The following is a 17,221-nucleotide window of genomic DNA, read 5'->3' as shown; positions in this document are numbered from 1 at the left end:
TTACACCACCAAACAGGCTGCAGGAATGTCCTGCATCTGTTCCTCCTGCTGCCAAGGAATGCTTAACAGGGCACACAGCTACTGATGGTGCCGGCAGAGGAAAAGAATCAGCATCAGCTCAGAAATATCACTGGGTACTGCACTTCTCCAGCTATTTACCCAAATCAGCATGTTAAATCTTCTCCAATTCTCCTGAATTTCCTAAATACTTAGTCCAGTCTCTGTCTTCAGATATTAATCTTGAAATACCATTCGTTATACGCAATTCACAACCAGCTACACGTGCTTACCAAGGATATATCATACATGGGTACACAGTAAACTCGGCAGTTGTGCTGTCTTGTCAACAAGATCTTAAGGGAGTTTGAAGAACCCTGACTGTGCCCCCTTGTCTGTTTACCAGATTCCCTGAAGAGCAGCTATCCTACCTTACTCTTCCAGAATATAGGTGGGGAAGGTGTGTGTTTAAGAAGCTGAGAATAAGCCTCTCCTTCTCACATATCCTTCAGTGAACCAGGTTTAGCTTCACTTCAGGTCAGGTTACCACCCGATGCACTTCCCACCTGTGAGAAGGCAACTCTTTGCTTCCTCCACAACATCTGCTTCTCTGAGATTTTTGAGTAGCAGGAGGAGAGTGAGCAATGTTTTGATCAGCAAAATCAAACACTCTAGCTGGAGAATGATTAGACATACGAGAGAGATAATGCATGACCACACACTTAGAAGACATTTCTATTTGACAGTTCCTGCCTCCTCCTTTCGAGGTAACACAAGAGATGTTTCTGTTCCCCTCAGATAAAATAGATTCAGAGACTCACAGAAAGATTTGCAGTGGTAGGCACCTCTGGAAGTTTCTAGTCCAAGCCTCTGCCCACAGAATGCAAACTCCAAAGCCAGAAAAGCCAGATTAGGCTGCTCAAGACCTTGTCCTGGCAATTCCTAAACATCTCCAAGGGTGTAAATTATCCAGCTTCTCTGAGCACCTGTTTCAGTGCTCAACCAATTAACATTTCAATATAACAAATATGATTGAAGGTTCTAAGTATTTTATTTATTTGCACATACTCCTCAAGGGACACTTGAACCATATGACATAGCTCTCTTTGGAAATCCTAGTGGATTTTTTTTTCACAGAACACACATCTATGCTCTATTAAATCGTGCTGATCTAAAGGCAGCTCACCTGGTGTCTCTTAGACAGATTGATCCTATCTGAACAGCTGAAGATATTCTTCCATTCATCACTGTATTGGAAACTACACAAATTTATTGTAATTATTAACCGCATGATTACCAACACATTCTAGGTAAATTAAGCAGACCCTTTGCAGTGAGGAATGGCCATGCTCTGACCTCCATAATACAGACAGGACAGTGAAACATCAGGCTGAAGAATTTCATCTACAAACTGCCACATATAGGATACAGTCCTACATAGCAAACTGCTCAGGTTTTTTGTCTCACTGTATCTATTTCGCTAGAAATGCTAAGTACTGACAGATTTTAGACAAATCCATCTTCACCTCAGCTAGTGTTTCATTGCTGCTAAATGGTCATGAGGAATGCATTTATATTAAATACAACTTAAACCCAATTGTGAACTCAAACCCCTCTCAAATGTGAGATTCAAATTAGAATCTTCCATCTGCCAGATAGAACATCATGACAGTATAATAATAAGAATGTTGAAAGTCCTCATATGGTATCCTAGTTCACTGCTTCTGTCTGGCTGGAAAATGGTGCACTCAGGATGTGGGAAAAAAAGAGTTAGTCCACAGATGTAAAAAAAGAAGTTTGTCCTGCCAAACAAGATAATCTCAACTAATTTAAAGAATGCTTTACACATGTGCTTTGCTTCTCCAGGACTCTGGTAGTATCTAAAATGGTAAGAGATTGTGGGACAGACAGAGAATCTAGAAAGCAGAGGATTACCTTAAAGCAAAATTAGGTTAGGCAAGAACTATCCACTCCACTAGAAAGCATGTAAAACTAAAAATATAACACAGTAAGACTCTGACTGTTCCTTCTTCTGCTGCTCCCTCACTAACACAAGGAACACAGGATTTCTGAGCACCAGAAAAAATTGAAGGCAAATTTAAAAGATCACAGTTACCACCTAAGGGTTGAACCAGAAAAGGTACTATCATGCCTAGCTTGGCTAAATGTTGAGTAAGACCATGATAATGGTGCAAAACCAGCTGAGAGTGTAAATACAAGTGAAGATAAAGGGGAGGAACATACACATAACAAAACCCCATCCAGGGAGAAAGCACAACCAGGACAAAGCACATTTTCAGGGAGGAAGCATTTATTAATGCTTAACTGTAAACCAGCAGGGTTTCTCTCTCCAGAAACTGGAGAAGTTTCATTGCTTGAGTAGCAGAGGAAAGCTGCACAGAATCTCAGGGAAAAAATACACCACAATCTCAAGGCTTTTCTGGGAGCTGTTTTCTGAGAGCTCAGCATATGTATAGAGCTGTTCTCTCACACTCCAAAGCCTAAGCTATCTCCCATGCCGTTCCAGCTGAACAATATATTTTACACAGAATACTCCAGTCCTGAAATCCCCTTTCCCCAGTGCTGTCAGTGTATCCTGTTTATAAGCTGCTGTTCTTAGTCACTGAGGCAGCCCTAGGCTCTACTTCTCATCCCTTTCATTCCATCCCTGTAGCCATCCTGCTATCTTCATTAGGTGATTTGTTTTTCTGATGGATCACAAAAGAGAAGCCATATTGGTCTCAAAGGTGAAAATTCCCAGAAATCACTGCATAAGTTAATTCAGATGTCAGTAAAAAGTCTTGGCCCAACTGCCTAGACACAGAGCCAGTGAGGCATATGTAAGTAGTGGGGGACATCAACAAAGTAATGGTTTTCCCTGTAGAAAAGGTGGCAAAGGGGAAGGTCTATCAGCAATTCCACCACTTGAAGGGGGAGAGCGGTTGGAGAGAAACATCAGAGCAAGATTTCTTGGAGGGGCACAATGAAGGACAAAAGGGAAAAATTACAACTTGCAAAAAAGTCCATGCAAAAGGAAAGCATGTCCCCATCTACCCCCTCCTGAGGCTGGTTCAACACAGGAACAAGTACCCAGAAGGCTGGGGAATATTCTATCTTGGAGATGTTCAGAATGGACAAGGCCCTGAACAACCCGACCTGTCTTTGCAGTCAGTCCTGCTTTGAGCAGGAGCTTGGGCTGGAGAACTCCAGAGGCCCTCTCACCTACCTCTCTATGAGCCTGTTATTCTGTATTACTGCAGTGCCTGATTTTGTATTGCACATCCTTCCCACTACACCCATCTGTGTATTGCTGAGTGAGCTCTCTGCCAGGAACACACTTGCTACAGTCACAAATAACACAGCTTCTAAATACTTCACCAGCTGTAGCTGCTTTCTCATGCAGACAGAAAGCAGTACAAAATTCCACAGTATATGATAATGTACATTTTTTCTCAGGATATATTATATCATCTATCACATATCTACTATCTGTTATCTTAATTGTCCAACATCATGCATATATTATTATTATTATCCTACTATTGTTATTATTTTATTATCTATTAAGCACTATATGAATTTTTACCATTTATTATCTGAAGGTCCAAGGCAAAAGACCAAGACTTCACTGTTCTGGGGCCTGTGTAAACCCAATCAAATCACATGTAAAACAGAAGGCAATAGCTAGCAAAAGAAAAGTGTACAACAGAATCAAACCTCTCTCTGCCAAATGTTTTTTCACACGTCAGTGGGGAAAGAAATCTTAATGATTAATCTGGATGGAAATGGATGAAAACATGTGCAGCAGGTTGTTTTTCATGCTAATAACATGATAATAAGTATGCATGTTTGTACAAAGTATACATGCATATTTATAATTTATCTGAATGTGGGTGAATGGCTAGCAAAATATACACATGCACATCAAGCCTGGCTTTGCCACATTATGTCTGCATACAAAGTTTCATACATAAACGTACATGCACAAGTGTACATGGTTGTTTATGTAAAATATTTCTAGGACATTTTTCAGTAAAACTATAAATAGAACTGTTTGGGTTTTAGGGTTGCAAATGATGTTCACAAATGCATGCTTGCTTGGGGGTATTTCTGCCTGAAGATATCCTTGGGAATGGATTTGATGGCCTTCCTGTTTGTGCTTGAGGTTGTCTATCTGCATGTTCTGACCGTCATGCCTCTGGAGCCAAGCAGAGAGACACTCTGGTGCCAGACAGCAAGAGCACAGCAGTGGGTTGTATCGCCTCACTGTGACATCTATGTCTGCTGGTGAGTATGGTTTTAGATGTGTGGGACTGGTGTATCTGGTGGATACACGTGAATGGGGATGTTTCTGGGATGCGCTTTACTGGAGAAGCTCCCTCCCACCCCAGCTCGCTGTGTGTTCACGGTACACACACCAAGGTGCATTTTCTTTGCCCATCTCAGCAGGCATGACCACAATGGAGCTCAGCTCCAGGTGGGCACACACACCTCTCCATCCTGTCCCACTCTGCCCCATGCTCCAGTCAGATCTTTTCCAGAGACCTTCCCAGTGATGCTGCTGCTACCAAACCAGCTGGGTGGTGGTTTTAGAAGACTTTAGTGTAGGATGCATACAAATTCTCAGATGTTTTATTTTCAGAAGAGAAATTCCTGAATATGGCCATATAACCAATTCTCTTATCTTTTGTGGTGTGACACATAGCCATCCTCCTTGGAATGCTTATCTACCAGAAGAGATTTTCTTGGTGCCAAATGTGGCTTTTTTCCTATCATTACATCACAAATATCTTCCCTCACCAATTATTCACCATCCACGTAAAGCGGATTTGAATTCATGTAAGGAGAAACACCCACGCTGTGAATTGCACATTCACACATTGCACATTCATTGCACCAAAGCCCTCTTAGGTCAGATTGGTTTGAGCAGAGTGGTAGGAAACTAGATACCAGGGCTCTGCTGTAAAACCTCCCTTTGCATGAAGCTGTCCCAAAAGTAGAGTTAAAGGAGATGCAGAAAGTAATAGAACAAGAAGCCATAACCAGAGTATATCTCTGTCCCAGATACTTTTCTGAACCACTGCTTTTCTGAACTAAAAAAAGAGTCAGGTCAAGTGTAAGGGTTAGAAAATCCCTCATTTACAGCTCCCCTAAGAGTTACCAAAACTATCAGTATACATGTATGGGTCTATGACTGTGAAGTTCTTTCTGGTCAGAGAAAAGTCACAAGAGAGCTTTATTTCATATATACAGCTGTGCAGATAGATACTCATCCATCTACATCATTGTTCTCTTTGATTTTATTCACTCTTCTGCTCTACTTAATATCACTATGCAGATGAAGGCAGCTGCAGCTTCTCTTCGTTATTACAAATGCATTAATGCTCTGGTTGATTTTTCACCATCCCAGCTTGTCCTCTCCAACTCTCATTGAATCTATGCCAGGTGAAAATGACCTCTGACTTGATATGCTGATAAGGACTCCTGGGTTTAAGTACAACCATAAATGCCAATGCCTGACCTGGGAGTCAACAAACAAAAAGGGGAGAATTGGTAGGACTGGGAATGGACAGGGATGTGTGCTCTACCAGCACTGTTCTGGGAGCCCCGAGAGCCTATGTGATCACAGGGAGACCTGTGCTGCCACAAACATCCCAGTTGTCCAGCCCTACCTGTGGGTAGCTGAGGGAGTTCTCCAGGTAGCGCGGGTCGTCCCCTGTGCCCCCGGCCTCGTGTCCTGCCTCCAGGGGTATCCCGTAACGGGTGCATTTCTCAAAGCAGACATAGTCGTATTGTGGTGCGCCCCCCCACAAAGCTGGCTTCGATTCGGGTTCCTGCGTCATGGTCTCTGAGCTCTCCATGCCTCTACTCTTCCTCACGCTCATCTTTAGTGGAGCTGCTGCTCTGGGCCTTACCTAGAACCACCTCGTGTTCTGACAGAGAGCAAGGCCTCCGCATTTTCTGCTGCTCCTTCCTTCTTTTTTTCTCCCCTCAGACCACTCTGACTTGTCCTGTTCTTGCACTCTCTTTCTCTCTGCACCCCCCACCCTCCTCCTCCTTGTGCCTCTCTCACTTTCTTCCCTTCCTGCCCAAAGGCACTGATGACAGGGTTCAACTATATTTATAGCAACCTTCATCTGCCACATGATTCCTCAGTACTGTGCCTGATCTCAGCAAAAGGCAATAACTCTGTTGGGATTGAATATCAGGTGTGAGCAAGAGGGGAACTCCTGAAGGAGAGGGAAGGGGGAGGGGTAAGGAGGTGGTATGTCAGAGCTATAAGCACAGAGAGAGAAAGTAGAGAGTAGGAAACAGAAATTATTATCCAGGATAACAGTTCTTTCACAGCTTCCCATCCTGAGCAAGCAGTGTTTGCAATGACTACAAAAGTCAATGGGCTTCCTCATTCTCTCCCCAGATAGCAGGTGTCCAAAAGACTGAGGGACAACCATAAAGATCCCAGCAACTACGATGAGTTGGAACGAGGTAGGTGTCCACTTAGTGTCCCAAGAAAATTTTAGCTAAGTCCACAGCCCACAAGAGAAGCAGCAAACCCTAATGGAGAAGTCAGGCATCCCTGTAAACTGCTGAGCATTACAGTCTAATCTCAGCCTTCCCATGTTCCCTGATTGGGAACACTTTACACTTTGAAGAATGTCACCAACCTGCTCTGTGGGTACTCAGTTACAGGTGTATGCAGAAATTTATTCTTCTTAATGCTCCCCTTTTTCACACTAGAGCATTCAGCAGCTTTTCCTCTCTGCTCTGCCGGTTGTTTCTCAGCCAGGGCAACAAGCTCAGCCGACACCAGTGAGCTACCAGACAGTGCTAGGAATGAGAAGCATGCTACAGCAACATGGCCTAGAGGCATCTCCCAGTACTGCCAGTGTGCTGCCTGTATCCATTCTGGTGGTTATTAATTAAGGAAGAACAGTGAGTTCAAAATCCTGAAAACTGTGTACAGAGAAAAAAATAAAATAATAAAAAAAAAAGACCCCAAATTTCAAGCTTCTCGTACTGCAGGATAAGAGATTTGCAGGCAGGATGGGATTGAAAGAGAGGCAAAATGTCCTTCTTTTGGGTCCAAAAGTGGTCCCATTGTTTCATTTTGCAGATCCCTGTAAAACATTTCTTCTTTTTGTTGTTGTTGTTGTTTTGTTTATTTGTTTTTTTGTTTTTTTGTTTTGTTTTGTTTTTTAATCTGCATGGTCCTTGAGAGTGAATTAGAAAGAAAGACACACCTAATTTCCTCCATAAACCACCTTTTCAACTTCTCCAGTGTTTCTGCTAAGAAATCCATATTGATGTCCATTAGCAGTAATATCCATACGGATGTTGTTAATCTCTACAACCCCCAAATGGTGGTGGGCCAGGCAAGCCCTGAATATTTCCAAAAGCAATACCAGTGCTGCCTCAAAATCTAGAGACCTGTTTCATTCTCACCAGCACTCACTTTACTGTCAACAAGCAACGTTTTCTGGAGGAAGACTATCCACCAACCGGTAGGACAAAGCATGTAATGAGGCACACTAAAGAAGAGTTTCTAAGTGACTATGTCTAGGAAATCAGGGAAAAACATTTGGATATCCTCATAGATTGCCATCATAAGAGCATTAATTGCTCCCAACATACTGATATGCTTTTGGAAGACCAATGTCACTATGGCATAGCATATACTATGTAGTGTATAAAACACAAAAAACTCTGTAAAATGTAAGCGCACATCATATATAGGAAGCCTAAACACCAGGCTCAGCAAACATCAAAGCCATAATACAGCACCAGATCTTCAGTTACTATTACACGTACTGGAGGAGAACACTTATCACAGCCACTGGAAAAAATGAGAACCTTTACCCAAAAGTTTACCCTTCTAGCTCACGTTTTTCAAGAGGCACAAGAATGGCACTTTAGAGATTGCTACAGTATGAAAATGAACCCAACGCTGCCAGCTAATCAAACTCAACTGTCTCTCTTGCATGATATTGTTGTGAAATTTCCATGGGAAATAATTATATAATAACAGCCTAAAATAGGATGATCCTACCCTGAAAGGCTTTTTCCAAGAATTGTCCCTCTCAGCCTCCCAGCTGGCACCAGTATCACCCACCTTATCAATAAAAGCATGGAGGATCCCAAGGCCAACATTCACTAAATGACTGCTTTCCACAACATAATACATCTCATCCACTGCATGCAAGAATCAGGGCTCAGGGTTTTTGTAGGTTGCCTTCTTCATGTGGATAGTAGAGGTTCAAGTGGCATCCAGAGTCATTTAGTGACAATTGAACAGTTGTGCTGTGGTAGTACCTATGTGCACTCTAAAGACCTACCTCCAAGGACATCTGCAGCTAAGGACCTAGGATTTACCTAATTCCCTCTGGGACAGCACATCTTATCAAAAAATATCTCTACCACTGGTCTCTGTACTGAGATACTGTCTACCAAGACATTCTACTGTCTTACTGTCTGAGTAAGACTGAGAACTGAAATTCACAGTTCCAGTGCTTGACAAAATATATACCATCTGTAGAGATATTGGATTTATGTCACATTATGTCCTGAACACTAATCTTATCATTCCTCTCAGCTTGTAAATCACCCCTCTCCCTCTTTCCCCTAGGAGGAAAGCACATTGTCAGCTCTCTGGGAGCTGTTAACAATCCTCACTATTTCACAAGGTACCAGTAATCTTCTATCACAACTCCAGCCTCACTGACACTAGTGTAGTTAAATTCAAATCAGGTACTCTCAATTTGTATTTGCTCTGAGATCTGCTGCTTCTATTTCAGGCTCAAAGAAGAACTTGCAGACCCAACAGCTTGTCCACTTTTCCCCATTGGCATAGCTGATCTAATGAAACATATAGTTCCAGCTCTACCTGTTGTCTTGCCTGTGTTTTCAGATCCTCAGAGTCCCATAAGTACAGAATATAGAGCACACCTCAAAAAAAGTCTGCCTTTCTGCATTGCTGCTGCCCAGCAACCGCTGTCAAATCTCCCCTATCACTTTTACTGTAATTTCCTGCCACAGTTCTTCTTCCTGTATTTTCCTTATTGTTCATCTGTCCTGCTTTCTACTACCCAGGACTCGCTCTGCCCTTATACCAGGACTCAGCAGTGTAGTACTGCTGCTGCTGAAGAGGTTGCCAGCAGACTCAGGAGACTAGCACAGACATAAAAAAGGAGGAAGATTTAATAAACATCTTGCACTAGCCACAAACACGGATGACCTATATGCATGGCTTGACTCCTCAGGTGCACCCAAGCTTCTTGAAAAGGCTCACAAAAGTTTTTAGACTGCCCATGGCATGTAAGAGGAAAAGTATACAACCTGCTCATACACCTTTTTTTTTCTTTGCATATTACAGGCTCTAGTGGGACTGCAATGTGTGATTCCGAGTGTACTTCCTTCAAGCAGGGCATCTTTGTGACAGACAAAACTACAGTTATAGTCCAAATTAGGGTATTAAGTGATGAAAAAGGAAGGAATAGAAGTTGGAAGAACTCTCACCCATGATGGGTCTCTTCTTCAGTCAGCCATCTATTTTTCTCCTCTTCCCAGTTTTCTCTCAGGTCTCCCTTTCTCTGCCTTTATTTCTCCTGAATGCTTTTCAAGATGCAGAGATATATCTAATGGCCTTCCCATTCTACTCTTTTATATGAAAGCTCTGTAGGGTGAGGGGACAGATGATTGAAGACTTGTGCTCTCTTATGATCTGCTCCCAGGAGATTTATCACCTGAAATCCAAGAGCTATTAATCTACAGTGACAATCTTAATGTTCCCTGTGCCCTGCCCACACAATTATCAGATATCATTCTAACTTCTGAGACTTCTGTTTATGCTAGAGCTTTTCTAGGTTTGTTGTGTAGCAGATTCATCCTAAAAGATCTAGACCACTTCATGACATCACTGTATACAAACGATATGGTCCACCACCAGACTGCAGCCTCCTCTGGAACGAAACATCATGTCTGTTTTTCAGCTGCCACCAATACTGCACACACACAGATGCTATAGCAGCTGGTGGTGCAAGCCCTTTAACACCCCAGACTGACAGAAGTTGAATTTTCTGAGGCAGAGTTATTGTTACTCAGAACCCTACATGCAGAATAGAAGAACAGTTATTTAAGAACAAAGAAAAAAACGGCATTCTGTGTTTAAGAAAGCTCAGTCCAAGAGATCTACAAGGCTGTGAACGAGACAATGTGAAAGATTGATATGAGACAAAAGAAACTGTAAAGGTGAAAAAGAGAGTTTTACAGGAGGAAGAGGAGAAAGGTGACAAAAAGAGGACTACTTAAGAGTAACACAGGGTCTAAGAGATAAACACAGAGGTAAAAAGAGACAAAGCACAGAAGGGCATGAGAGAATGAGATGCTGGACAGGAAGAAGATACAACAAGCATATTTTGCCTCAAGCAATAGATTCAGAGGGAGCAAAAAAAAAAAGATGGAAAAGGCAGGAAAAAGATTTCAGTATGTGTCAGATAAGGCAGTGGCTTCTAAATGAGAACAAAACGCTTGACTAGGACATTTTATTAGACAAGAATACCCATGGTGGCTTCAAAGAGCTACAGGAGGCAATTAGAGCTTTGGTAGAGAAAGAATGCTGTAAAAAGGGTTAGGAAGAGGGAGGGAGACTGGAAGAAAAGACAGTTTTTATAGTAAAAGAAAGAAATAGATCATGGACTGAGGTTTGAACAGTAGCAAAAGACAAAAATTTAAGCTGTGCAAGGGCACATAGTAAGCCAGGCTGAATATGGAGACACAATGGCAGAGAACTCTCAGAGGACACTTGAAAGAAGGGCTGAATTCACAGTAAAAAGTAAAAAGACCAGAAAGTTTAAGGGCTTTCATCATGGAGAAATAACAAGATAATATGATGATATTCAAGTGGACATGTACTGACTAATACTAGACTGAATAGAGCAGAATTGACAGAAACAGGGCAGATTTTGAGAACCATTAGCTTTTGATAACTCAAGTAGAGAGAGGCAGAATGGGGGGAAAAAAATCTCACAATTTAAAGCAGGTAAATACTTACAGGAACTCAAGAACATGAAGGAGCCATTGAAGTACATGTTGGAATAGATGAATTTGAAAGGAAATTTGAACAGATCATGATAGAGCATGATGACACTGTGGCATGACATGATATGACAGTATGATGTGCCATGACTTGGCAAAAAACAAACGAACTTTAAAGTTATCTCTCAGTTCCAGAAACAACCCAACTGTGACAGTCTGCACAGAGCACCATATCTATGTTGATGCTGGCACTTAAGGTAAATGGCTTATTACCTTGAGGTTGTCTTGTCCTCCATCACAGTGTGGTCACAGGTTGGAACTGAGAGCAAAAATAACAAGCAGAGAGAACTTAACCAAACCCAGCAACAAAAGCAAGATACAGAAAATCAGATGAAAGAGAAGACAGCAAAATTAGGTTTTATAAATGGATCCCAGCTCATTCAGAGCTTTAAAGTGGATATGACTGTCCTGGTGAGATCTCTGGTAAAGACCAACAGGCTTCAAAACTCAAAACAGAAAAGCCTTTACTAGAATAAGATAATTTGATTCTTTTAAACAGAGAAAACTTCAAGTATGTAAGTCAGGAAGCAGAGAAATAAATATATAGCTTACACACAACTCTTCCCCACCCACTGTGACCTTGGTTGCAATTAAGCTGACGACCTTCTGAGCTGCTAAAATTTTGTGCTTACAGTCTATTGCCTAGGAGATTGTTTCCATACCTCCACAGCTTGGATGGCTCCTCCCTTACAGCTGCCCCTCTTCTTAAATTGCAGTCCTCAATTCTGTCAGTGATTCTCTACCCTACAGCATCCTGTAGCTTCTATTAAATAATTTCTTCTTTGCATATGCTCAAAGACTTTTCAAACGAAGAGGTGTCTTACTGGTGGGGTAGAGAATTGATTGCCTTGTCTTAGAATAAAGCAAGAGCAAATCAAATAGGCACAATGTGCATCTAAGTACCAAAAGTTAAAGAAAAAAATAATAGTGGACTGCTGAGAAGCAGAAAACTTTTTATAACTGGACTGTGCATCCAGAAGCAGCTAAAGTCAGTGAGAACTAGCAAACATTTAACTGTTTGAAGTGGATTCAGCAGATTTCTTATTTTCTAGGATAATAATTTTGCATGACAAACTTTCTCTGATGTAATTGGCTTGAAGACAGTTTTAGCAGAAAGGACCAAAGAAAATCTAGGAAATACAGGTTTATCTCTAGTGATCAAAACATATTAGGGAGTTTTCTAAGCTAGTGAATTTCTTATTATTTCAGCACAGATTATCTACTGTTTCTGCCTTTCTTCCCCTTCTCTCTATAGATTTCCTGTTGCACAGGTAAAATTAAAAATTGCACATTAGATCTGTCAATCATGTTATTACACACCAGCATGACTGACATCATGAGGGTGGAAAGAAAATGCAGTGATGAGCTGCATAGAGCTGGGCTGCCAGAGGCTGTGCCAGGGCTCCTGTTTTTCAATGGATTTGGCTAATTTCAAGTGAAGAATACTGCCTCTTACGTAAGCCATGGCCAGCTAGGAAAATGTGTGGTCATAACTGAAAGGTTTAGGAAGAGGACTGGCTTATAAAGTGAAATTATGTGGACTGAGTTGAAATGGGAAAGTTTCAAGGACATGTTTATGGTGTGCTTGAGCTGGGGTTGGTCCAAAAGAAGAGACCATAGGTATGGACAGCATATCTCCAGGAGGTCATGACTAGGATTAGAGATATGTAAGAAAAGGAATAATGTATTTCATTTTCCTGATATATGTTCAACTTTCAAATGCTTGAAAAGTAATTTCTTTGAAGCGCTATAATCTATAGATCTATAGACTTAAGGAGCAGACTGGTTGAAAAGGATAGTCTTAATTTTTTATGTACTGGAACTAGTGATCAGGAAGCTTGATGCAAGAAAAAAAAATATTTTTTCAGCCATCTCAGCTCTCCATTCCAGGTGATGGATGGCCATGTGGATATTAGTAAAGAAGGGGTCAGGAACACACCTAGAAATGAGGAAAGGGACTGTTTTTTCTGATTGCAGCAGAGACATAATCAACCATAACCCTTCTTTCAGTAACATGTGAGTCTTGCTTACCTTTCAGACTTTCATCATGATTAGAGCAAATGCTGTGAACTACTGACAAGAATTCCATGGTTGCCAAGTGCTTGTTGTTGTCTGTACAAGTTTGTCCTGTCCTGTCTTAGATAACCGAGATAAATGGTGTCAATATAAAAGTTGTAGCACAGATGTGTTATCATTACCATTCAAGATTTTTTATATACCGTGTTTACTATGTTATACTAGTAAATCTTGTGCAGCTTTGACTGAGCTTCCTGTTTTCCTTCTCTTTCCCCCATCTAAATGCAGATACCCATATAAAAGCACCTAACCCTCCAGTACTGCTGGGGTCTCGCCTGTTTCCCATAAAACAATCCCTGGTGGTAATATGAGATAAAGACTAAGGTAAACAGAGGGAAGATAGTGTTTCTCTTGGCAGCCTGAATAATAAGTCCATCACAAATGAGGGCAAAGCAATTCCCCTGCAGCAATAACCTTTCCTGTTATCACAGGCTGCTGATACAGGGATGATAGTGAGAGTCAGCATGACATTCACTGGACTCTCTCTTTTATCAGTCCCTTGCTTTGACTTGTAGGAAAATGTCGGGGGAAGGGAAGAAGAACTGGATCAAGCAAGTGCATCCAGGTTGAAGTACTGGGCTACTCTTTGGCATGAAGGCTGCAGAAAGTCTTTTCTCTGTGGAACTTATTAAACTAAAGCTGCTGCATACTTAGCAGCAAGAGCCTATTTTGACTGTCACTAGGGAAAAAAGTTCAAGAAGTACTCCAGGATCATGAGGCAGAAACAATCTCCAGATGTCAAAGACAGAGGTAGCCTAGTATTTCCAGTCAAGGACAAGATAAGTCAGCAGAAGAAAGTGCAGGAAGTTCCCTATAAATGGCATTGTGTCCCAGAGCTGGCATTTAATGTCCATGCCATCTAAAAATATTAAAGCCAGAACAGGAATCCAGGAATTGGCTGTAGATCAACGTAAGAAGCTATTGACTTAAATCAGGAATGGTGGAGAGATAAAGGGCCAACACAAAAGAAGATGCAGAGGATAAACAGTGGAAACTATTCTAACTTTCATTCAAGTTGAGAACAGATATTAGTTCTAGGAGCTGCTAAACTCAGATTGTTTATGAGAAATTACAGATTTTTAGATGCCATTTTTGTTTGTGAGCATTGCTCACAGTCCTGCTCATGCATTATTAGGTGTTCAGAGTCAGCAATAATCCCTAAGAGTGTTCCAGGTATCTTGTTCAAGCACTGCCCTTGGTCTGGGGTGTATATCAATTTTTTCGCATCTGTATCACAGACAGATTCTATTCCACAAATAGCATTATGTCTACAGAATATTTTGATATGGGTAAGTCAGTAAACAAAAAAAAAAAGCAGAGGTGGTCCTTGTGAAATTTTTCAAATCCCACTCCCTCTCTGGGAGGGAGGTGGTTGTTCTTGTATCTGGGAGAGCGTTGTTGCGCTCTGACAGGTACACTGACTGGCCTGGGGACCTTTACTTAGCAGGAGGAGGACAGAAACATCCCAGACCACAGGTTTTGTGCACCACAAGGACCATGGGCTCACACAAGTCTGCAAGCTTCTCAAATCCACTGTGCTGAGGGATAAGCTGTGCCACCTGCTGAAGGCTCATTGCTCTGGGAAGAAGATGCAGCTGCTCCTTACCATGGCTGATTACAACCTCATCTTTATCAGCGTTCAAAGAGGGAAGCGGATGTAGAGGTTGTTTCTTCTACCATGAGGACCACAGCTTTGGCTACAGAACTGGCTGGTATACAGCACTGCTGGTACCAGTGGCATTACCACTCCTAGCCACCAGGTTCCTTGCTCCTGTGCTCTCTCCCTTCAAAAGAAACTGCTCAAAATGCCATCATTAAACCCCATGGGATGGAGGTAAGGTCTCTGCAGGGACACAGTATTGTGTCTCTTGGCTTTGGGCAGGAGGGTTCCCTGTCTTCCTGCAGGAGATCTTCACCAATCTAAGTGTACTTTGTGGTAGGACCACTTGGACAGACATGTCTGTCTACAGAATTTCATACTGAGTTTTCCCATACTGCTCATTACAATCCTGTCCTCTCCTGACTTATAGTCTTGTACACTGAGGAACATGATCGTTGCACTAAATCAAGAGATTTTGGAGTTGGATAGGTGTTTGCCTTGTGATCCATTATTTTACAGTGAGTGTTGGGAGAAGTGGAATAATGTGTAGGATTTGGAAGTTTGATTGTCCTGACATGTTGGTTTTTACTCTTGTCAATCCCGAAGCTCCTCTGGGAAACAGATCATGTCATACATTTTCTCTACACCTTGAAGAAAAAGAGGGTTCTAGGAAGCATATCACCTGCATTCTGTCAGAGGGCAGCACTAATTTTAAGGATCTGAAGCAGACAGAAGAAGGACTCAGGGTTTTCTGTATGGACCTGTTCTCTCTAGATACTAATATGGTGTCCTGTAATCTCTATGTCTTCTGGAAATGTTTTACTGCTTTGCTCACATCTGTTAACTGATTGAAAAGTTTCTTCATTTTCAGGTGGCTTTCTATTTGAGCCATTCTACTGGATTTTTTGACCCTTCCACAGGGGTATTGCTTCCAAGCACATTGTGGACACTATGAAGTAGTGGTTTCAACTAAGATGAATTGTTTTGAGTTGTCTATAGGTATAACCTTTCGTAGACTTTGTAGCTGACTATTCCACAATCATCAAATGAGTGATCCAATTCACAGCCCAGTGTGAACCAGTCCAACCCCCACGAGGGTCATTGTAGTTTTTTTTATTACTACTGTAGTTTCTGTCCTACCCACATCTCAATCAGTATATCACCATCTTACAATCCAGGTTCAGAAGGTGGTGGTGCAAATCTAACACTTCATATTAAAGTCCAAAATTTCAACCTATTTAGATGTTGAGTTTGTTAGTTAGATCCATGTTCTTATCGGCATATAGTGCTACTCTATCACTAGTATGTTTTACCTTATCTTTCTGCGTGTTTTGTATTCCATTATTACAGTTTCCCATTGATTGTCTGCCACAAATATTTAATATATCTTTTGGTATATCTTCTGTTAGGATGAGAGATTGGTCCTACATGGTATTTTTCCTTATTCTAGCATTTGTATAGAAGCAGGTGTACCATTGCTTTGGTTCTTGCTTTGGTACTTCATTTGCATTGAACCATATTTGCTTTCTCTGTCTAATTTGATTGTTCACAGACTCTGATCTGCCCTGCACCCGAGGATACACAATTACTGTAACTTTGCTATCCTTCATAGAAACAGCCTGAAGAAAAAAATGCTTTTGAACCTGTGATTCTCTCCTAAATCTTCAATCCAAAGTGTACTGATACCCTTTTACATGTTCAGCATCAGAAGACTGATTCCTGCAGCTGGTCTGTCCCTCTTGTACAAGGTCACTCTTCACAACAGTCTGTAGCAAGAAGCTGCATTACCAAACAATTTTCTCATCCTTTCATAGGGTTTGAACAAGCATGTGATTGAGAGGTGATCAAGCTGAGTTGATGGAAAACCAATTGTTTTGATAGGTTGGATTTCTCTTCAACCCTGAGGCTAAATTAACATCACAGTCATCAGACCTTGACCTTCTTAGTCTCCCTTGTTCCACATTTCCAGACAAAGTGTCAAGTCTGGTCTTTTATCTTTTGGTATAAGGCAGTTAAAAGAAAAAAAAAGAGAACTTTTCTGGTGTCATGGCATAAGAGTAGTTGAGACTGCTTTTGAAATATAGCTCAGATAAAGAAGAGAGAACACACAGCAATTCAAGATTTTTCAATGTTGGCCTGAACCTTCACAGCTGTCCCAAAACTGTAAGCAGCATAAAGAAAGGACAGTCACATTCCTTTCCTTGCACTAGCTTTGATGTTTCTGCTCTGAGCATTGTGAAAGGTAAACTGACAAAAAAATATTCATATCCTCATGCAGTTAACTACTCAGCTGTGCTCTGAGTGAGTTCACCACAGGTCAGAGGAGCAGCATGTAAGTACCAAGCTATTCATGTGTCTGTCCATAGATCATGTCAACTACAAAGTACACGCTCACGTGCAGCACTAAAACATATGTTTAGGGAGAAGAACTTTGCTTAGCCTGTGCTTCACTTTCCC

The 17,221-nt window shown here is 41.5% G+C and overlaps 1 protein-coding gene across 4 annotated transcripts in view; it reads right to left on the bottom strand.

Moving 5' to 3' along the window:
* The window catches only part of CLCN1 (chloride voltage-gated channel 1), a 57,222-nt gene that overhangs the window by 30,694 nt on the left and 9,307 nt on the right, over nucleotides 1-17,221 (bottom strand). For 2 of the 4 annotated variants that reach the window (XM_027899758.1, XM_027899759.1), the window contains exon 1: nucleotides 5,670-6,066. The exons of 1 other annotated variant lie outside the window; for it this stretch is intronic. In XM_027899758.1, the coding sequence (XP_027755559.1) occupies nucleotides 5,670-5,882 (213 nt within the window). In that variant the 5' untranslated portion in view covers nucleotides 5,883-6,066. Of the gene's footprint in view, nucleotides 1-5,669; nucleotides 6,068-17,221 lie in introns of those variants that run through there. One more of the 4 variants, XM_027899757.1, reaches the window with a different exon arrangement.

This window comes from Empidonax traillii, unplaced genomic scaffold (genome assembly GCF_003031625.1).
Source record: "Empidonax traillii isolate 1590-97213 ecotype Southwest subspecies unplaced genomic scaffold, ASM303162v1 scaffold688:size580741, whole genome shotgun sequence".
NCBI lineage: Eukaryota > Metazoa > Chordata > Aves > Passeriformes > Tyrannidae > Empidonax > Empidonax traillii.
The sequence above is the reverse complement of the archived record's forward strand: the minus strand, read 5'-3'. Positions and strand labels throughout refer to the sequence as shown.